Raw genomic sequence first — 23,335 nt, forward strand, 5'->3', positions numbered from 1 at the left:
CCATCATCTTCCTCCTCCTCCTCTTCGTCCTCTTCCTGTTCGTGCTCCTCCTACTAGTCTTCATCCTTCTCTTGTCCTCGTTCTCTTCCTTTTCCTATCTATCTGTCTACCTACATATCTATCAGTCCATCTAGCTACACCCATGTTAACAGGCGTTTGAATGAAAGAAAGGCTGAAAGAAAGAAAGAAAATGAATAAAGAAAGGAAGAAAGAAAACGAATATGATATATCCCCATGTCACACTGCCACAGGCTCCAACAGCTGTAGTTCAGGATGGGAAGACGTTGCCCAGTGAGCTGTCCTTCCTATGGTCAGCCTACCAGTGTACAGGACACCAGATCAGCTCAGGCGTCGTAAAAAATGCTGGCTTCTTAAGTTCACTGTCTTTATTTTCCAAATAATTACACTTAATGCTTTCCATCTTCACCACTGTCCTCACAAGCACTGGAGCTATATAAACACTATTGACTATAATTTCACTTAATGCTTGACCACATTTCACTATTATTCACAAGTACCAGTGATACACAAAAGTTCAAGAACACAACACTGTTTGCCAACAACACTTCACTATTCTCACAAGTACCGATCATATACAAACTTCACTGGCACTGCACTACATTCAAACTGAACTGAAAACTGACTGAACGAACTCAACTCTCTTCCTCATCCTTATATAAGCTTGCATTGTTCTTTACTATAAAGTTCTCATCTATTCCTGAGGGAGCATGGTTGCAACAGTTACCATCTTGAAGACATCCAAAACATGCCAGAGTTTTTTTTATACTGCATAACACTCTAAGTTATGTAGCATACAAACTTAAATTAAAATACATAATTGAACAATCACATAAATAAAACATTAATGAGAAAAAGAGCATAAGAACTAATGTAAAACTTATGAAATAACCACGCTCACAAACAGCATGCTAAGTGGCAACTCTGACTTGTAACGGAACAATGGTATGGGAAAATTCTCGACTACTTAACTGGCAAATCCCACTTTTTAACACTACCCCCGTCCCTAATCCTTTGTTGTCCCGACAAAACTACACAATATATACAAATATAAACATTAATCATAATGTAACATCTAACGATACATAAAATAATCTTTCAGCTTATCAGGTCTTCTCCTATGCTACTCTTCCATACAGTCCTCTCCTCCAGGAAGGTCTTGGTCCTCCTCCTGATGCACCTCTTCTCTTGGGAAACTGTCATCATCCTCTTGTACTTCAGCTCCTTGGTTCTCCTCAATATCCTCGGCTGTGAGAGAGCATAAATCCTAAGAGACGTCCCAGTTGTACTGTCATGGCCCATGGTACTGCCGCAGACAATTCATGTACACCACCTTTGGGCGAGATTTCCTGCCTCCCCGAATCTGGTATGCTACATCTGATAGGCGGTCCAGCACAGTGTAAGGCCCATCCCATCGGCTTTGCAGTTTCGGTGACTGTCCCTTCTTTTGATGAAGATTGTATAACTAAACTCTGTCACCATCCTTGAAGTTCACCTCACTTGCCTTGGCATCATACTTGATCTTCATCACTTCTGAAAACTTAAGGGCTCCTCACACTTGATGATGTACCTCAGCCAGCCTTTCCCTAAGATGCTTCGCATAATTGGAGGTGTCTGTAGGCAGCTCTTCACAAGGTGATCTTCCCATTAAAAAGCCAACAGGTAAGCATAACTGGTGGCCCAACATCAGTCTTGCAGGTAAGTAGCCAGTAGACTCATGGGATGCAAACTGATATGAAGCCAGTAATGCAGGTAATTTCTGGTCCCATTCTGTTTTTCCCTTTATGCAGTACTTGGCCAGTTTCTGTCCCAGGATCCAGTTGAATATTTCTCCACCATCCCATCTGACTGTGGCCATAGTGGGGTTGTCCTGGTCTTCTTGATCCTCAGTAACTTGCAGCACTCACAGTACACAGCAGACTCGAAGTTTCTACCCTGGTCTGAATGTAGCTCTTGTGGCATCGCAAATCGACACAAAAATTGGTCAACCAACACCTGAGCAACAGTCGCAGCCTCTTGATCAGGGATGGCATAGGATTCTGGTCACTTTGTAAAGTTGTCCCTGGAGACACATACATACTGGTTTCCTCTTTCAGTGAGTGGCAGAGGTTCAGCAATGTCCACTGTGACTGTTTCCATTGGTGGACCCACTTGGTACAGCTGAAGAGAGGTGCAACCACGTTTCTTGGGTCCCTTCTTGGTACAGCATACATCACAGGCCCGACACCACTCTTCAACATCCTGGCCCATGCCAGTCCAGTAGAACCTCTGTCAAGCCAGTATAGAGTTATCTTCACTCCCAGGTGGCCACTACTCATCTGGTTATGAGACTCATCGAAGATCCCAGACCTCCTTTGCTTTGGAACCACCAGTTGCCAGTACTTTTTGAGGCCATTAGGTATCTCCCACTGACGCTCCAGAAGTCCGTTGTTCAAACGAAGAATGTCCAGTGACTCCAGTAGCTCTTGGTTGCAGGGTTTATCCTGGAAACTTCATCCCAAAATAGTCGCACTGTACTTCGCTGCAGCCACTCTAGCACTGGTTGTAAATCTGCATCCTCCATCTGCATAATCTTCTGGTCGTCTTCAACTGATGCTGGCCCTTTCACTGCAGTACAGCTGCATTTCTTACTAAGATTCCCATTCCGACCACACTGCTTGTCGGCTGTTCCTCCGTCTTATCACACACTATTCATCAGGGTTCTCCTGCATTTCCTCAGTGGTTGGACTTCTTCGGAAAAACTGCCTGGTTGTTGCCTCTTGTCACCGGCCTTCACTAATTTCCCCTCATCCTTCTTATTTGCACACTCATAGCTGAAGTGTCACACCTCATCACATTTCCAACACCCATTTGTTGCAATCGGGGATTTCCTTGCACTGTTCAGTTCTTGCCCCTTGTTCCATTTTTAACATTCCACCATCTTGTGTCCCAGTTTCTCACAGAACCAGCAACCTCCTCCAGTCTTCTCCTGTTCTCTCATCCACTTGTTGCAATCCACTTTCCTATGTCCTGGCTCTTCACAGTACCAGCACCTTCCTTCAAATTTTTCCACTTCACATGCCTGTGCCTGGGTTGTGCCTGCTTCACTTGCACATTCAGTTCTGCACTATCAAGAGCATCGATGAACTGGTCCCCCAGAAGAATAGCCAACAAGTTAGGTGCTGCTCCAGGATAAGCCTTGTATGCCATACTCTCAAGGGGATGAGGAAGCTGCTGTAGGGATTCACCTCAAGCCTGTACGAGTACATGGTTTCGGGATCTTTCTCTGTAAACCTCAGTCTGTTACATGGTCCCATATCTGCACTCCAGGACTTCTACTAAAGACTGATTAGTGTTCCTCTCCTCTACTGACATCTGGCCCAGAATTTCCACTGCGGCACCCTTAGGGCTAGTAGCAAGCTGCACTGCCCTCTTCCTATCATCCCAACTATTTTGATCAACAAGTAACTCAAACTGTGCACGGTAAGCTTCTCAAGATACTCTATCATCAAATTCCTGAGGTTTCTTTTTAATTGGACCCCAGTTATGGACATGAACTTCACTGGTTTGGGGCCTAAAAACTGGGGCATCATAATTAAGGCCTGGACTTAAAACGTCTGCATTCTGATTATTCAACTCTGTATTGCTACCTTTAGTTGCTTGGGATCCGTCAAGATTCACCATACACTGTCCATTCCTTTCATATGCTCCCTGTACACTAACCTGAGGCTCAGCAGTGCAATATTTCTCTACAGCCTCAATTTCTTCATTAATTACTGTATCTTCAAATGGTTGACTACATGCTTGAACTGATTATCTGCATACTGTCTGCACTCCATGACTATTCCCTCACTAATCTTCAGCTGGTTGTCCACATGCCGTTTGCGCTCCGTCACTATTTCTTCACTACCTGACTTAACTGGTTATCTTCATGCTGTTTGCACTTGGTCACATTATTGCTTACCTCATACTTCTGCTCCTGTAGCTCAGCGTATACCTCCTCCTTCAATTATTGTTCCTGTTCTTCCTTCATTTCTCTCATGAAAGTATCTAGCTGTCCTCTAATCCTCAGTTGTACGTCCCTCTTTTGCTCCTGTAATGCCTCTTGAAGCTGGTCATATCGTTCTTTATGTTCATCACTTTGTGCCTGTAATTGTTCTTTGATTTCTTTATATTGTGCCTGTAATATTATTGTCTTTTAGGTTCTTTTTGTCATTTTTTCTGTGCTCTATTTTCGTTGTATATCTTCAAAATAAAATAATTTTGTACATAAGTATTTTTTTTTTTTTTTTCAAAACCGGGAGAAATTCTCCCGGGGTTTCTGTTAACGTTACTGAAATACAGAGTTTCCTTTCTAGGGTTAAGAGTTGACCAGAATATTCTATTGCCATTGGGGTTGTTAAGTAGTTTTGATGCTTGCTTTTGAAGAAAGTTTGATTTAGATAGATTTAATACAGCTTTTGCATGATTTCTAGCAATTTTAAATTGGGAGAGTGATTCAGATGTTTTTTATTTTAAGTAAAAATTATGCTAATGACTTTTGGGCTGTTGCTCTGGCACAGTTGCCATCAAACCATTTTGGAGAGTTAGATCTTTTAGTGAACTGTTGACTTGGTATGAATAAATCCATACCAGCTAGTATTAAGTCGCAAATGTGGGACTGGGTAGAATTGGGATCACTAGAGAAGAAAGACTGCCATGGAATGTCAGCAAGATAATTTCTAAATCCATCCCAGTCTGCCCTGTCAAAGTGCCATCGGGTCACCCTGACAGGTTCAGAATGGGGAGGTGTAGGAGGGTTAACTAATGAGGCTTTGATGAGATTGTGGTCAGAGGATCCAAGTGGTGACAGTACCTCTATCCTGTATTGATCTGGATTATTTGTCAAGAATAAATCCAAGAGATGGGCATTATGGTCAGGAACAAGCCAATTCAATATGATCTCTCCACACAGCTGGTCACTCAGTAGTTTCCTCTCCACACAGCTGGTCATTCAATAGTTTCCTCTCCACACAACTGGTCATTCAAAAGTTTCCTCTCCACACAGCTGGCCAATAATTTCCTCTCCACACAGCTGGTCACTCACTGTCTCCCGCAGATGGCGCATTGGCAGTCGGGTCAACGTCTTCTTGTGCAACTATGAGGTCATCAAGAGAGCGATGGCAAAGCTGAAGTTGTCAGACAGGCCAGACTTCCATACCTACGGTGCAATCGGCAGTGGCTCCATGCTAGGTGAGAGAGAGAGAGAGAGAGAGAGAGAGAGAGAAAGGACAGATAGACAGACAGCCAGGCAGATAGATAGATAGATAGATAGATAGATAGATAGAGAGAGAGAGAGAGAGAGAGAGAGAGAAACGGGCAGACAGACAGACAGACAGATAGATAGATGGACATAGACAGCTGAATATATACAACTAAACTTACATCCTCTACTGCAGGCATAATCTTCAGCAATGGGGCCCTGTGGCAGAAGAATCGTCGCTTTGCCCTTCATCAGCTTCGGGACCTGGGCATGGGGAAGACTTGCTTCGAGGAGGTGATACAGAGGGAGGCAGGGTATCTGGTGCAAGACTATATGAAGCACATTGGCAAGGAACAACCACTCCCTCTTTCTCTGGGGGTGGCCATACTGAATGTGGTGTGGAAGTTGGTCGGTGGTGAGTTTACCACTAGAACAACATTTGCTGGACCTACTAAAAGACATGACAAAACTGCGTGTCAATAAGAACTTTGAGAAATTTGGGTAAGGACTGAGGGAGGTAGGAATGGCCACATAAACCCCTCCTTCAGTTCATAAGCAGACCGAGAGTAGTCAGGCCCAGACGTTGCCAAGCTGAAAAAATACTCGCAATTGCTTCTGTTAAGTTAAGTGTTTTTTTTAGTCATATGTTTTTGTGACATGTATGCAATATTTGTATTTAACATAAACTATACTACTGGAAGCTCTGAACACGATTCACGTAAGAGTTCTAGTCCTACACTATGACAATACAGGTGCAGTCTGGTTGACAAGCACTGGGTTGACTGTTGCAGGATAAACAAGGCCTAAAAAGGTCTCCAAAAAGACCTTAAACAAAGGTATGAATAGGTTATCGTCGCCAAGCATCTTGTTAGACACAGAGAAGGATGCTGGAGCCGTCCAGGGTGCTCTACTCTGGAATAATTCTCTGTTCCGATACAGCAGGTTAAGTGACTAAGAGACCTTAAATGACAGAGACAAGAGTGACTATAAGTTGGCCCTTGCTGCTAACAGGGTCTGGCAAATATGCAGTACTGTATGACAATAGCAGTGACAGTGGTGCGGTAGTAGTAGTGATGGTGGTAATAGTAGCAGTACCAATGGTGGTGGTAGTAGTAGTAGTAGTAGTAGTTGTAACAGCAGCAGCAGCAGCAGAAGCTGTGGTAGTATACGAGTAGTAATAGTGTGCTTCACCAGGAACTGCCTGCAGGGTCATGTTCCTCCCCCTCTTCCGCCTCGTCGTCCTCCTCCTCCTCCTCTTCATCATCATCATCATCATATCTCTTAGCTGTTCTTCCATATTCTCGGTCCACCATTCTCTCATGAAGCTTTACTTCCACAGTGTTTTTAATCCTTCAACTTTCCTTCTGCTCTGCTCTTGCTCCACTTCATCTTTGACGTTCCCACATTCATTTCTTTTCTGTTTTTCTCCCTTCCTCTCCTTTCCCAGACGTGCATTACGAAATGGACGACCCGCGAGGACAGGAAGCCATCGAGTTAGTCTGCTCCACCAGCAAATCTCTTGTAGGTCGAGTCTACCTCTTCAACGTCTTCCCTTGGCTTGGTAAAGTAGCCCCTCCCTTCCTCAAGAGAAAACTGGGCTACGATAAACTTCAGCGATGTGTGGAGAGATGCCAGGATATAGTTTCTGTAAGTATACATGAGGGTCGGCTATATATTGCGCCTCTTGGTGGGAGATACAGCTTAAAGCTTGAACTCTCTTTTCTCTAACGCTTTGGGCTACACAGAACCCAGGGAGTGTAGCCCAAAACCATAGAGAAAAGAACGTTTCGGGCTACACAGAACCCATCTTCAGGAAGTGTAGCCCAAAACGTAAAAATGAATAAAGAATTGAAGCTCTGTGTCTACCTCCCATCCAACATTTCCACTTGTACTGGATCATCTGTATATTACATCTCCCATGTCAATTCTATGCGTTGTGGGAAAGACACAGTCTGCTGATGTGGGTGTGGCAGTGTGTTATCTGTGTACAGTAAAATGCCACAGCTAGTTACAAGTTACATTTAATTGCATTAAAAGTAGCAGTGATTAGCATTCTTCTTCCTCTGTTCTTATTTCTCTTCTGCTTCCTCCTCCTCCTCTTCGTCTTCTTCTTGTGACGAAGATATGGTATGGACAGGATGTGGAGTTGCAACATTGTCTTTTTCTGCCACTGAACTATGTGAAATAAATTGCAAAAGGATGAAACTCTGGACCAAGTTGGAAAGAGAGATAAACATATAGTACAATATCGAACTGGATAATGGTGGATGGACAAATTAACATAGACAGGCAACTCAAGGACATATTAACAAAGATAGGCAATTCAAGGTCATATTAACATGGACAGGCAACTGAAGGTCATATTAACCCTTTGAGATTCAAATGACTATTTCGATCGTCATTTCAAATCCAACCTCAGAGATTCGGATGGCGCTTTTAATCGTCAGTTTAAGAAACTTTTGTAAAATATTCACCATCAATCGCATTTACGCATCATAACAAAGAGGCTCGAGCATGATGTCACGGAATGGTTGCTCTGTGTGGCGATACTGCACAGCTGGTCTGACTCATGGCTTTGTTTCTTTATAACTTTATTCTTGGTGAATATTTTTCCTCAGCAAGGTATAAAATTTTTGGTTTTTGCCTAACTTCAACTCGTCACTTTGACTTTATTTTCTTTGTTTTCCTTTTATGAACACACTACGATAAAGGATAACTATTCAGCTTCAAAATAACACCACAACCAGCATCCTATCATAAAATGTGTATTTACACTGATCGATCAAAGAAAAACATCGCGAAGCGAATATGCGGCTGAGACTAAAATAAAATTGTGCATCTCTTTCCTTTCTCTTTACTGCACAATGAAATGCAAAAATTACCATAATCTCTATATCATTGTATAGGTAATTTATTGTATTTTTGCTTGGTTTAAGCCAAATTTATATATCTTTACTCATTATTTTTTGCCGAATATTGTTCTATGGCAAGGTATAAAATTTTTGCTTTTTGCCTAACTTCAACTCATCATTTTGACATTTTAATTTCTTTGTTCTTTTTTTTTTTTTTTTAACATACATCGATAAAGTACAACTATTCAGCTTTAAAATGACACAAAAACCAACATTCTATCATGAAAAGTGTATTTACACAGAGCGATCAAAGTATAATATCAGGCTGTGAAGATGTGGGTCAGCATGAGTGGCTGATTCTGGCACAGACACAATCTGCCCTGCCCAAAAACCTGATAGGGTCAACGAGGACAGGCAACTCAAGGCCATATTAACAAGGACAGGCAACTCAGGGCATGGTGTGGTGTTGCAGGAAGTGTTGAAGGATCACAGGGACACACTGGACCCGTCTCACCCCAGGGACCTCATGGACCGGTACCTGATACAGATGGACCACAACAAGGGAGAGGCCACGGACGCTCCATACACAGGTGAGGTCCCACAGGAGGCGTCGTGACACCATCTCCTAAGTGATTTATTCAAAGGTGAGGCCATGGACGCCCCATACACAGGTGAGATTAAGTCCCACAGGAGGCTTCGTGACACGTCTCCCTGAGTGATTTATTTAAGAGTGAGACCACTGATGCTCCATACACAGGTGAGGTTAAAGCCATTATTCTATGTGGATTAGGGGGTATCTAAGCCTCTTCCTGAACAATATAAAAGATGGTACATATATAACCCCATAATGATAGGTTAAAGGTCAAGGTCACAGGGTAAGGTCCACTTAAATAATTTTTATTCCGTTTAGATCAGACTCTGTGGAAGGGTTGAGGATATGGTAAGAATAAGTGGATTCAGTTTTATAATCAGTTAAAGATCAATGGCACAGCCCAGTGTCACGCAGCAAGGTCAACTTAAGTAGTTTTGATCTTAACAGAACCAAACTTTTATTTATTTATTTATTTATTACATCTTCAGAAATGGACCTACATGTAATGATGAGTGACTTACTGTTTGCTGGGCTCAAGGCTATGATATCCACACTGCACTTGGACGTCTTAGATTTTGCCAAGTGTAATACTTTAGCTAGGCTCAGATTCCAGATAAATAATTTTCTCACTTCAAATTGCCTTTTTCATTATTGGATTTGCATGTAAAAAACTAACTTGCGGTTTGCTGGGATCAACACCACCATATCGAGATCAGTATTCTCGTTGGTTAAGGATGCTCCCTGGCACCTCATTGTTAGTGATTTATTTTTGGATACGGCTGGTCTACATCAATTTGTATGTTAATTATGCTGAGCATGGTGGTATTTGAAAGACTTAAGTGACGCAGAAGAGAAACACAAAGAGTAATAAGCAAAATAAGTTGCTTGGGAAGAGGTCTTAGGCAGCTTGCTCAACCGACGAAAAGATGGGCAACCTTCCTCTGAACAGTACCAGAATATTCTGCCTACATTCAAACCACCAGTTATCCATTTCACATTTTTCAGAGTTGGATTTGGGTTTTATCGTTATCGATTTACTGTTTGCCGGGATTGAGACTACCATATTCACTCCGCACTGGGCAGTACCAGAATATTCCAGCTACATTTAAGTCACTGGTTATCTATTTCATACTTTTCAGTGTTGGATTTAGGTGTTATGATAATCAGTTTTTTAGTCTGCCCAAGCTGAGACCAATATAACCTCCTCTGGGCAGTTCTTGAATATTCTGTTTACATTCAAATTCTGCTTACTTTCAAATTGCTACTTAATCTTTTCATAATTTTCAGAGCAGGATTTGTGTGCTATGATTATCAACTTACTGGTCGCCGGGACTGACACCACCTTATCCATCGTGCGCTGGGCCATCTTGTATTTAGCCAAGTACCCGGAGGTGCAGGCCAGGGTGCAGAGGGAAATTGATCAAGAGGTCCCGAGAGACAGCCTTCTCTTCTACTACGAGAGGAACAAGTAAGAGAGTTTGGTGGTAGAATATCACTGTCTGTCTGTCTGTCTGTCACTCATAAGATTCCCAGTTCCAACTTTCCTGATGACCACCACTGGGCCATGAAAGTACATATATTTTGGTGGTACAACTATTCTCTCTCTCTCTCTCTCTCTCTCTCTCTCTCTCTCTCTCTCTCTCTCTCTCTCTCTCTCTCTCTCTCTCTCTCTCTCTCTCATGCACTGTTCTTCCTCTCTCTTCACAGACTACCGTACCTGGAGGCAGTGATTCATGAGGTGCACCGTATTGTCTCCCTGTCACCTTTTGGCACCGCTCACGTCGCCTCTGCAGACACCATGCTGGATGGGTACCTCATTCCCAAGGTTGGTGTCTGTGATTCGAATCCATGAGACCCATTTTCTTGGAGGCTCCGTTTACCTCTCCCTAAGCGATATATCATGCTTACCATGCCTTGAACACTACACTGTATTGTATGCTGTTTATATAATTTCGATATCACAGTAATAACACAGAAGTGGTTATTGAGGTACTCTGTACAAAACAAATCAGTGAGAAACAAATGTTGCAAAATATCCGAAGCCTCTTAAAACAGCCAGGAAGAAAATTAGAAAGAACAAGTAAAAAATTTCGAATTCAAGTTATTAAAGTAGTTAAGAATATAAGGAAAAATCTTTGAAAATACACACTATCCACATTATTATTATTACCCGCCGTGATAGTGATGCTGGTATTGTTTTCAGTTCGTCTGTGTGTAAAGTGTATGACTGTGTGTGTGTGTGTGTGTGTGTGTGTGTGTGTGTGTTAGCACGATAACATCGCAGTCACTCAAGATACAGTATCATCACAAAATTTTATACGTGTGTAATAAGCATGAAAATCTCGAATGAGTTCGACATTGGTGAAGGTAGGTGAAAGTCATATCGCGAGCTGCGCTAGATATGGATCGGTTCGCAGCGGGTGTCATTCCCTCCTTGGGGGAATCCTCTAGTTATTATTATTATTAGAGTGGGAAATGTAGCAGTTGAAGGTGTAGTTGGTATGCATTGTGTGCCTGGAAGAAATGAAAATGGGGAACGAATGATAGCGATGTGTGTTGAGCGAGAGATGGTGATTGGAAATACGCTGTTTGAGAAGAAAGATATTTATAAATATACATGGGTGAGACAGGAGGGTGGAAGGGTTGTTGATAGAGCTTTGATGGACTATGTGACTGTGTCTAGGAATGTAATAGGAAGATTGTTGGATGTGAGAGTTCTGAGAGGGGAGGGTGGAGGTATGTCTGACCACTACCTGGTGGAGGGAAAGTTAAGAGTAGGTAAGAGATGGGTGAGAGCTAGGAGGGTTAGCTGTGGCAGGGAGGTGTTGAAAGTAAGTGAGTTGGATAAAAGAGAGAAAAAGATAGAGTATCAGGAGAAATTGAAAGATGAGTGGAACGCAGTGAAAGATCAGGAAAATGGCAGTGTAGAGGAGGAATGGCAGTTGTTTAAGAGTGCTGTGGTGGGGCATGCAGAAGAGGTGTGTGGTGTGAGACGTGTGGGTGGTGGTGTAAGAAAAGGAAGTGAATGGTTGTGCGAGGAAGTAAGTATGACTGTGGCTAAGAAGAGACGTGCATATGAAGTGTGGCTGCAGAGGAAGGATGACATGTCATATGAAAGGTGTAAGGAAAAGAGGAATAGGACGAGAAGGGCTGTGCGTGATTCTAAAGTGGCAGCAGATGAGAGGTGGGGTAGGCGGTTGACAGAGAATTTTCAACAGAATAAGAAAATGTTTTGGAAGGAGGTGAAAAGGGTGCGAAAGGGAGAGTCTGGGAAGGAAGAACGAGTAAAAGCAGAGGATGGAAGGATGTTAATTGAGATGGATGCAGTAAGGAAGAGATGGGCAGAGTATTTTGAAAGATAGTTAAATGTAGAGGAGGAAAGGGTGGCTGAGATTGTGGCGGATGGAAGGATGCAAGGAATAAATGTGTTTGGAGAGTTGAATGATTCCTTGATCACGAAGGAGGAAGTGGAGAAGGCAGTAAAGGAGATGAAAACAGGGAAAGCTGCAGGTATGGATGGGTGTGCTGTGGAATGCCTGAAGGGTGGTGGAGTGACTATTGTTGACTGGTTAGTAAGATTGTTGAATGTGTGCTTTGTGAAAGGTATGGTGTCAATTGACTGGGCAAGTGCTTGTGTGGTCCCGTTGTATAAAGGCAAGGGTGATAAGAATGAATATACTAGCTTTAGGGGTATAAGTCTGTTGAGTGTTGTAGGTAAGGTTTATAGTAGAGTGTTAATTATGAGAGTTAGAGAGGGTACAGAGGGAGTGATTAGTGATGAGCAATGTGGCTTTAGGAGAGAGAGGGGATGCGTGGATCAGGTGTGAGGCAAGTGTGTGAAAAGTATTTAGCGAAAGGCAAGGATGTGTTTTGGGCATTCATGGATTTAAAGAAAGCGTATGATAGAATTGATAGGGAGGCTTTGTTGTCTGTTTTAAGATTGTATGGACTTGATGGTAGGTTACTAAAAGGGGTGAAAAGTTTTTATGTAAATAGTAGAGTGTGTGTAAGAGTGGGAAATGCTGTGAGTGATTGGTTTCCCGTGAGAGTGGAGCTGCGACAGGGATGTGTGATGTCGCCTTGGTTGTTTAATATTTACATGGATGGTGTTGTAAGAGAGATGAATGCAAGAGTTTTATGTGGAGGTCTGAGTCCGGTGAATGTTGATGGTGGAGAGTGGAATCTGAGGCAGCTGCTGTTTGCAGATGATACTGCACTGGTGGCTGATTCAGAGGAGAGATTGAGACAGTTGGTAGAGGAGTTTGGAAGGGTGTGTGAAAGGAGGAAATTGAAAGTAAATGAGTATAAGAGTAAAGTGATGAAGTGTACGAGGTTGGTAGATGGTAGGGGGATGAGTATAGTTTTGAATGGCGAGTTGCTTTTGGAGGTAGAGTGTTTTAAATATCTAGGGTCACATGTTGCTGTGGATGGAAGAATAGATGCAGAAGTGAAGTTTAGAATAAATGAAGTAGGAAAGGTGCTGGGAGGAATGAAAAAAGTGTTTAGATGTCGTTCGCTTAGAATGGATGTAAAGAGAAGGCTGTATGAGGGTGTTGTTGTACCGACTGCGTTATATGGGGCTGAAACATGGTATAACCTGTATGGGTGTAGCAGAAAGGAAAAGTTTGAATGTAATGGAGATGAGGTGTCTGAGGAGTATGTGTGGAGTGACGCATATGGATCGAGTGCAAATGATGAAGTGCGAAGGAGAACTGGAGTTATCCAGGAGATGGCTGGTAGAGTTGAGCAGACGGTGTTGCGATGGTTTGGCATATGGAGAGAATGGATAATGAGTGATTGGTGAAAAAGATAACTAGATCTGATGTGAGAGGTGTAAGGCTGAGAGGAAGACCACGAATACTGTAGGATGGATGGACAGTGTGAAGAGAGCGCTGGATGCGCGAGGGATGTCTGTTGAGCAAGGAAGATTGGCTGTGGTGACAGAAATAAACGGAGAGAAATTGTGAATGAAAAAGTGATGACGCAGCCCTGAGGGGATATTCTCCCGCATTTGGTCTGATCAGCTAGTCAGGTCAGGTGCGAGTAAGGAGATGGGTCTGTTATGATGTGGCAGGGGTAAACCAGTTCTGCTGTCGGGCTCTGCTGCAGATGTCACTGATTGCATTGCGCAGTTGACCCTTGTGCGGTGTTGTGTGGTGAGGATCTGTCCGTTCTCCCCTTTGGGGCTAAGATGCGAATGAATGTGTTTGAATGGATGTGTAAATGGGGAGTGTGTCGTCCTGTCTCGGCTACCTCCCTTTCCTTGGGGGAAGCAGCCTAGGTATATAGATAGATAGATTATTATTACTATTATTATATTAACAGGGCACAGTGGTTGTTCCACACTTGGAGTTCTGCCACAAAGACTCTCAGTTCTGGGACCAACCAAACGAATTCAACCCAGACCACTTCCTCAATCCAGACGGCTCATTTAACAACAGGAAGGAGGGGTTTCTGCCATTTGGAATTGGTAAGTTGATGATAAGGAAAGAAAAGGCAAAGAAAATAGTCATCATTATCATCGTCATCATGATCATTGATCTTTATTGACACTATGCTATTTTTACTTTAACTTTGCCAGATTTTTTTTTTTCATCTTTTTGCAGCTTATTTCTTGCAGTGTTAGTGAGCCCGGATGTGCAGCAGAGTGTAACTGAATGGATGGAGGTCTCATCAAGACTGATGTGGGTGAAGGCGAAATTTGAACGTGTGTTGTGGGTATTTGTGAGTAGCATATGGCCCAGGTAGTTAAAGGGATGAACAAGAGAAGGAGTCTTTCTGGAGTGATGTTGATGAGTGTCTGCAGAATTTGGGAGCGAATGTGAATGTGGTAATGATGAGGGATCTGAATGCTAAAGTGAGAAATGTAGCAGGCGAAGGTGTAGTTGGTATGCATGGTGTGCCTGGAAGAAATGAAAATGGGGAACGAATGATACGGATGTGTGTTGAGAGAGAGATGGTGACTGGAAATACTTGAGAAGTATACATGGGTGAGACAGGAGGGTGGAAGGGTTGTTGACAGCGCATTGATGGACTATGTGGCTGTGTCCAGGAGTGTAGGAGGAAGATTGTCGGATGAGAGAGTTTTGAGAGGGAAGGGTGGAGGTATGTCTGACCACTACCTGGTGGAGGGAAAGTTGAGAGTAGGTAGAAGATGGTGAGAAGTAGGAGAGTTTGGTGTGGCCGTGTGGTTTTGAAAGAGAGTGAGTTGGATAAAAGAGAAAAAATTATAGAGTATCAGGAGAAATTGAATGATGAGTGGAATGCAGTGAAATATCAGGAAAATCTGCTTTATCAGTAGAAGAAATAGCTACAGAGCCATCAGAGTAGAAAAGAGGAGGGAAGGATGATGAGGTAAAGTTGTTAGAAAGGTTTTTAGCAAGGTGCCAGAAGGAGCGGGAAGAGTTCGAGTTGGAGAGTTGAGAGCATTTTGTACGGATGAAATTATTTTTAGCAGAGCGAAGAACAGACTTAGCACGATTCTGGGCAGAAAGGTATAAAAGATGTGATTCAGGAGTGGGTTGGCTCCGGTACCTTTTAAAGGCCCTCTCCTTGTTGCGGACAGCATTAGAACAAGCGTGATTAAACCAAGGCTTTCTTGCGTTAGTCAAAGGATATGAGAAAGGAATGTATGCTTCCATCCCCGAGAGAATAACCTCCGTAATGCGCAAGGCACACTCGGATTGCTCTCGGCCATGAAAGCAATAATCATTCCAGGGAAAATCAAAGAAGTACTGCCTGAGGGCCTCCCAATCCGCAGCTCCAAAGTGCCACAGACGACGTTTCTTTGGAGGGTCCGCAGGCCGTACCGGAGCGATAGGACAGGTTAAGGTGATAAGGTTATGATCGGAGGAGCCCAACGGAGAGACAAGATTAACAGTGTAAGCAGAAGGATTAGTTGTAAGGTAGAGATCAAGTATGTTGGAGCTCTCTCCAAGGCGGTCAGGGATACGGGTAGGGTGCTGTACAAGCTGCTCTAGGTCATTAAGGATAGAAAAGGTGTAGGCTTGTTCACCAGGTGGATCAGTGAAAGGAGAGGAGAGCCAAAGGTGGTGGTGAACATTGAAAGCTCCAAGAATGGAGATTTCAAAGAAAGGAGAAATGGATAGAATGTGTTCCATCGTAGAAGTAAGATAGTCAAAGAATTTTGATAGTCAGTAGAATTAGGAGATAAGTAAACAGCACAGATATATTTAGTCAGAGAATGACAGGAAAGCCGAAGCCAGAGTGTAGAGAATTCAGAAGAATCGAGTGGATGTGAAATGTATTGCTACGCGCACGGTGGGCAGTAGGCCTATAACTCCGTGTTCCTGATTTATTTTTCCCAGGATTTCTAATACAGATGCTATGGTTTTGAAGACCAGTTAAGGAAAATTCTTGTGACTGCAATACACTGCCTTATTTTCAAATGCTATGGTGATGATACAGCAACAATAAGGACGCCATAACAATGAAATTTTTCTTCGTAATGATGCCCTACCTGCGGTAGCAGCAAGACCATACTGCCTTATATTCCGTCTTCCTCTCGCCAATTATAATTATAATTAGCAACCTTATTCCCAAATGATGCAATTATTTTTAGTTGTAAGGAGGTATGACAGATTCTGTCTTTTTCTCTTACACTAGGCAACAAACAGGACCAAAACATGAGTTCATAAACTCTTGCAATGCAAAAGCAAGCACTGTTTACTCCATCGTTTAATCTTCATGTCTCTCTTAAATAGATCTTAATGTCCTGCTGAATAGAAAATGCTGATTTGGAAGTTTTGAACTCAATGATTTGTTTATGGACCTCTGCATTTTATTACTCTTCGTAAATGATTATGCACTGAGGATATCAGACTACGACAGAAGTTAACATTCTCCGAGGAGCTCCGACTCTAGGCAAATTTCGATTTTTTATTTTCTAATTTCTCTCACCGATAGCCCTCTGGGTTATATTTCATAATCCAAAGATTTATCTTAATGGAAAACTGGCCAAAGGCAGAGTAATGACTGTGTGGTAGGTCTCCATATTATAATTGCAAATCATAATAGATAGATAGATAAATAGATAGATAGAGAGACAGATAGAAGCAGGAAGTCAAATGATGAGAAGGTGTTGTGTCTGCGAGAATCGAGCAGCGCTAAACATGCTTACACGGAGGAAAGCTGACGACAGCGGCCAGTAAGGAGATGATGCAGTTAGCTGTCAGCAGTCCTCTCGTGAAGAAAGATCTGGTAACCATGAGGAACATACGTGACACACCCCTGCTACACCAGATTTTAGGAAAGAGAGTTTAGAAGGAGACAAGCGACCCTAGAGAGAGGTCGAGACGGAGATTAGCCTTAGAACAGAAAGAGAGAGAGATAGCGAGACAGGGAGGTAGCTACCCGGGACTTATACTCTTCCCATAGAGAGACCTGTTTAATATTTCCAAGACAAATAAAAATAGTCCCATATTATTCTTTACCTCTCCCGTCACTACATGACATCTGGTGGGGAAACTACTACAAGATATAAAAGCCGCTCGACCACAAGTCTAAAATATACTTCTCTACAAGTAACTACAAAGTCTTTATGACAACTGTATGTCTTTGAGTAAATGTTATCTCCTTTCGTGCGTGTTGATCGAAATATTTAAAATAGCTTACTGGCTTCCGCCACCTTACCGCTTACTGTCGTCGTCCATGCAGACATTGGAAACGGAAATATATGACTTTAAATTATTTCCTAGTATTGTACCGGAAATTATTTTATAAATAATAATTGTTAATTTTCATTGTTTATTGAAGCTCCATTTTGTTCAGTCTTACGCTCTAAAAAATTATTGCATGTTACCATACTAGACTTGAACTCCACAAATTATTCCTGACTGTCCCTGAGCGATAGTTGTGAAATTTCAATTAGTTCCGTTTAGGATTTCCTATTATCGTAACTAACGAACTGTTTCCTACAATTTTGAAATGTACAGGTACTTTGGCATTGATTTATTGTTTTATGTAAGAGTTTTACGTATTAGGTTTCACCTCGTGGAGATATAAGGAAGGGTATGTGCACTATCCCTGACCGAAAACTTCTGGATACTCCGCCGTCACTTCTTAGGCCGAGTATAGAGTAGGTAAGGTGTATGGTAGAGTGCTAATTATGAGAGTTAGAGAGGGTACAGAGTGAGTGATTGGTGATGAGCTGTGTGGCTTTAGGAGAGGGAGGAGATGCGTGGATCAGGTGTTTGCTGTGAGACAGGTGTGTGAAAAGTATTTAGCGATAGGTAAGGATGTGTTTTGGGTGTTTATGGATTTAGAGAAAGCGTATGATAGAACTGATGGGGAGTCTTTGTGGACTGTTTTAAGACTGTATGGACTTGATGCTTGATTGCTAAAAGGAGTGAAAAGATTTTATGTAAATAGTAGAGCATGTGTAAGAGTGGGAAATATGGTGAGTGATTGGTTTCCCATGAGAGAGAGGCTGCGGCAGGAATGTGTGATGTCTCCTTGGTTGTTTAGTATTCATATGGATAGAGTTGTAAGGGGGGTGAATGCAAGAGTGTTCGGTGGAGGTTTGAGTCTGGTGAATGTTGATGGTATTGAGTGGAATCTGAAGCAGCTGCTGTTTGCGGATGATACTACACTGGTGGCTGATTTAGAGGAGAGATTGAGACAGTTGGTAGAGGAGTTTGGGAGGGTGTGTGAAGAGAGGAAATTGATAGTAAGTGAAAATAAGGGTAAAGTGATGATTTGTACGAGGTTGGTAGATAGTAGGAGGAGGAACATAGTTTTGAATGGTGAGGTGCTTGGGGAGGTTGAGTGTTTTAAGTGTTTAGGGTCACATGTTGCTATGGATGGGAGAATAGATGCAGAAGTGAAGTGTAGAGTGAATGACGTAGGAAAGGTGCTGGGAGGAATGAAATAAAAAAAAATGTTTAGATGTTGTTTGCTTAGAATGGATGGATATTGTGGTACCGACTGCATTATACTGTATGTGGCTGAAACATGGAATATGGGTGTAGCAAGCAGGAAAAGTTTGAATGTGTTGGAGATGAGGTGTCTGAGGAGTATGCGTGGAGTGATGCGTATGTATCGAGTGGGAAATGATGAAGTGCAAAAGAGAACTGGAGTTGTGCGGGAGATGGCTGATCGCGTTGAGCAGAGGGTGTTGTGATGGTTTGGGCATGTGGAGAGAATGGATGATGAGTGATTGGTAAAAAAAAATAACTGGATCGGATATGAGATGTGTAAGGCTGAGAGGAAGACCACAAAAGGGATGGATGGACAGTGTGACGAGAGCACTGGATGCGAGAGGGATGTCTGTTGAGCAAGGAAGAATGGCTCCTCGTGATAGAAATGATTGGAGAGAGATTGTGAATGAACAAATTATGACGCAGCCCTGGGGGTGATATTCTCCTGCATTTGGTCTGATCAGCTTATCAGGTCAGGTGTGGGTAAGGGGATGGGTCCACTATGATGCGGCAGGGGTAAACCAGCTCTACTGTCGGACCATGCTGCAGATGTCGCTGACAGCACTGCACAGTTGACCCTTGTGCATTGTGGTACGGTGAGGATCTGTCCCTTCTCCCTTTGGGGCTAAGATGCGAATGAATATGTTTGTGTTAATGAGTAAATTGGGAGTGTGTCGTCCTGTCTTGGCTACCTCCCTTTCTTGTAGTTCAGAGGCTAGACAGTGTTATGGTTCTCCCTCCTCTCCACAGCACTTCTTCATGACTAGCATTCTCTTCTGCTATCTAACGTTAAAACTCAGGATTCAAGGTGGAGGGATTGCAATTTTAGGCCAAGCTACTGTAGAGTGAAAGGATTATAGTCTTATTATCATTCACTATCATTATCCCGGTTCTTATTCCAGTCCACACCAGACCTTATTCCAGTCCACACCAGCTTTTATTCCAGCCCACACCAGCTCTTATTCCAGTCCACACCAGCTCTTATTACAGCCCACACCAGTTCTTATTCCAGCCCTTATTCCAGCTTTTGTCCCAGCCCTTAATCTAGCTTTTATTCCGACCCATACCAACCCTTATTCCAGCCCCTTATCCACAGGTCGTAGGGTGTGCGTGGGGGAAGGTTTGGCCAAGGTAGAGATCTTTGTGTTTCTGACGGCGTTGTTGCGGAATTTCACCTTCTCACCGGCGCAGAGAGAGACGCTGATGACGGAGAGAGACTCTGATGCGTTAGTTATGAATACGCCGAAGCCTTACAGGGTGGTCATTGAGGAGAGGCAGAGCGTGAAGAGGAAGGAGTAAGAGGGAAGGAGAGAGGGAAGTTGTGTGTGTGTGTGTGTGTGTGTGTGTGTGAGAGAGAGAGTGAGAGAGTGAGAGAGAGAGAGAGAGAGAGAGAGAGAGAGAGAATAAAGAAAACATCAGTTCCCAAGGTTATATCACACACCTTGGATCCATATTCAGTGTAGTGTCACCTAAACTCAGCACTACTTATGTGTAGTTACTGTATATTAACAGATATATCTTATATGTAGTTATATTAAAAGATATATCGTATGTAGATGTGTCTCATTAACCACCGTATGTACCGTATCTCCATCTGTCTGTCTGTCTGTCTGTACACATCTGTCTGTTTATCTGTCTATCTGTTTATTTATCTATCTCAGGATCCCTCTCACTACATGAATTATTGAGCAGTAAAATGTTAAACACAGAAGGTTACTCCTGTGTAAGATTTTGTCGGGTCAAAAAGATGCGGAAATTGAGTTTTTGGTGCAATTAAAAACATTTTTTTTTTTTTTTATCCCGGTCAAAATTATTTTGCTGGTCCGCGGGGGCGCCCATCATCCACCCACTTTGTGTAGTGGTACTCTGCTTTTAAGAAAGCTCTACTCTGATCAGAGTCAGCCACTTATCTTGAACTGTGATTCTAGTGACCATGGTATTGGTGGAGTTCTGTCACAGAAAAAGGTTAACAAGGAGTATGTGGAGGGAGGTGGAAACAGCGAGGCCAGCTTGAGATTTATTCTAATATGTACAGGGAAGGGTGCCGTCTCCCTCTATAATGGCCTGAGGCAGACTGCCTGCCCGCGCCAAGCAAGCCCCAGGCACGGGCGGTGATGGGAAACTTCCCACGTGAATTCAAACTCCAACCCCCCCCCCACCCTCCATTATAGAGAACTCTGAACCTAGTGCAGTATTGATATAAAGCACATTAGTCGAGGAGGAGGAAGGTCATGCAACAACAAAGCAATGGGCAGGTACTAACACTCATCATGACTTGAGACTAGGCATTACATGACACAAGAGTGGCAAAATTTACATGTCACATACATTCTGACTTTAGAGTGGCATAATTGCATCAATAAGGAAATCAGTTGCATGTGCAGGAGCAACCATTGCTCTGGTAATATGGTACAAGTGCAACATGGTCATACACATTACAAAACACCTTGACATGCCCAGGGGTACACAACACCTCAATGTCACGGTACATAGTTTTCTAGGTGTCTTGGGGCATGCCTAGCATGCTGCAGCCTCTCTAGGGTAGGGAGAGGCTGAGGGGCCTCCCCCCTGTGGTCAGCCTCCCAATGGGGACCATCCTTAATGTGCGTGGTGGGTATCTGTTCCCTTGACTCATCGTAGGGGCATAGGTGACGACGATTTCTGAGGGCGGCTCGCCCACTGCCGTCCAGCTGCACCAGGTATTTGCCTTGAGGGTAGGGTGTCAACGATAACCCCGACACTGTCCCATCACTCCATCTCCTGGTTCTGTAGGTGCACCCACTGTCCTGGGTCGAGAGGGGCGACGTTGTGTGCCATCTGATTGAATCTCACGGACACTGCATCCCCAGTGTGGGCCGTGGCCCGTTCCCTGCTTCTCAGCATCCTGGCCCATCGGCTGCTGATCCTTTAGTGTTCTTTGGCAGCAGGTACAGAGTCTCTCAGCTGACGTCTTATCAGCAGCTGGGCTGGGGATACATCGGTATCATGTAGCAGGGTATTGAGGTATTGCAATAAGGACCTAGCAGCAGCATCCAAGTCCAGGGAGCCTCCTGGGTGGGTGTTGTTCCTCAGTAGCCTCTTGGCGGACTTGACTGCAGCCTCTGAGCAGCCATTGGAGTGTGGGTCATGGGCTGATGATACCCTCAGCTGCACATGCCACACGGATGGGAATGCCCTCATTTCCCCACTTACGAGGTTCATACCCCCCTCACAAGACAGAACCTCTGGGATACCGAACCTCTTCAACCACTTACGAAAGGCTGTTATAAGCCGTGAGCTGGCAATGCCCCTGGGCAGATGCTCCACCTCCAACCAGCCGGTTAGCTTGTCTGCATAAGCGATGTACCTTTCCCCCTCCAGTTGGAAAAGGTCAGCCACCGTTTGCTGGAAGGTGTACTCAGGTGGGAGTGTGGGCAGGAAGTTTTCCGCGGGTTGTGATGGAGCATTGATTTCGTACACCTGACAGTGCCTTCGCTTCTACTTCACCTCAGTATCTATGCTGGGGCAGTACACGCATTGCCTGGCGTACCTGAGCATGGAGTCTCTGTCCTTGTGACCTGCGTGGTGGTTGGCAAGGACTGCACAGTGAAGGGCTGTGTGGATTACAAGTCGCAGGTGCCCCTCATCTCTAGCAAACATGACAATGACCTCCTGGCATGACAAGTCCCTCCTCATCCTTTAGTACAAGCAGAGTGCTACTGGCTCCTAATCCTTCCAGTCGGCCCAGTCGCCGGCACTCATATGCTCATGGAGGAGCCTGTAGTCCTCATCCTGGAGAGTTTAATCCTCCACTTGATGGAGGTCCACAATGGCGCCTTCCTCTTCTTCTAGGGTGCAGGCCATCACTGCCGCAACCGCGGCATATGTAGCTTCGTCCACCACCATGTCTGTCTCGTCCTGTCTGCCCCATAGCACGGGATATCTTGAGAGTGTGTCTGCTGTGCGGTTCACCTCCTCCATTAGGTACTTTATGCGAAATGAGTACATCAGTGTCTTCTCCCTGAGACTGAGTATGAAGGGGTTGCTGATGTCTCTCAGCTCTTTGTCCTTGAAGATCTTGGTGAGTGCGGGGTGGTCTGTGATGAAGATGAGGTCCAGACACTCCGGCAGGGACAGGTGAGCCTTTTTCAGGCACCATGCGATGGCAAGGGCCTCCCCCTCCAATGTTGAGTAGTTTTTCTCGGCCACTGTTAGATGGCGGCTTCCCCATAGGGCCAATATCCAGCCACCCCTGCAGCACAAGGGGGCTTCTTGAGACACACACTGGCAGTACTGCTGCATGACAACGAAATCAATGCCAAGAATGTTGAAGTCGGTGAACACTGCTGTGGGCTGTGTGGCCATAATACTGGAAGCCCTTCGTCACAAGCTGGCCTATAGCCTCCCTTGTTGACTTGAAGATGGACTGAAGTTGGCCGCTTCAGTACACCACTTTCCCTGATGGTTTTTTTCAATAATTCTCTGAAGGGCTCCATGAGTGCTGCAATGGCGAGGAGTGATGCCACCTGGTTCACCAGTCCAAACCACGATCGGATATCTGTGAGGGAGGGGCGTGGCACCATCTGGAAACTGGTTATACTGCTTAGCAAGTCCTGGGTAGGCTGATACTCCTCCCAGCTGAATTGATAACCTGAGAAGGTCACGCTTCTGAAGAAACGGAACTTGTGTGGGTGGAGAGTGATCCTGTTTTCTGCACATGTTCCCAAGAACTGGT

The 23,335-nt window shown here is 44.0% G+C and overlaps 1 protein-coding gene and 1 pseudogene across 1 annotated transcript; both read left to right on the forward strand.

The window, feature by feature from the left end:
* The first annotated feature begins 221 nt into the window (after nucleotides 1-221).
* On the forward strand, nucleotides 222-8,707 carry LOC145391482 (cytochrome P450 2L1-like). The gene is made up of 6 exons (XM_080266093.1): nucleotides 222-310; nucleotides 5,072-5,229; nucleotides 5,436-5,654; nucleotides 6,687-6,886; nucleotides 6,985-7,069; nucleotides 8,460-8,707. Exons 1-6 carry the CDS (start codon nucleotides 222-224, stop codon nucleotides 8,705-8,707), a joined length of 999 nt encoding a protein of 332 aa, XP_080122219.1.
* Nucleotides 8,708-10,481: 1,774 nt separating this feature from the next.
* LOC145391483 (cytochrome P450 2L1 pseudogene) lies at nucleotides 10,482-19,920 on the forward strand (annotated as a pseudogene).
* The last annotated feature ends 3,415 nt before the right edge of the window (nucleotides 19,921-23,335 follow it).

The sequence above is a fragment of the Coenobita brevimanus genome, chromosome 18 (assembly GCF_032717465.1).
Source record: "Coenobita brevimanus isolate Jiangsu-jjx chromosome 18, ASM3271746v2, whole genome shotgun sequence".
Classification (NCBI taxonomy): Eukaryota; Metazoa; Arthropoda; class Malacostraca; order Decapoda; family Coenobitidae; genus Coenobita; species Coenobita brevimanus.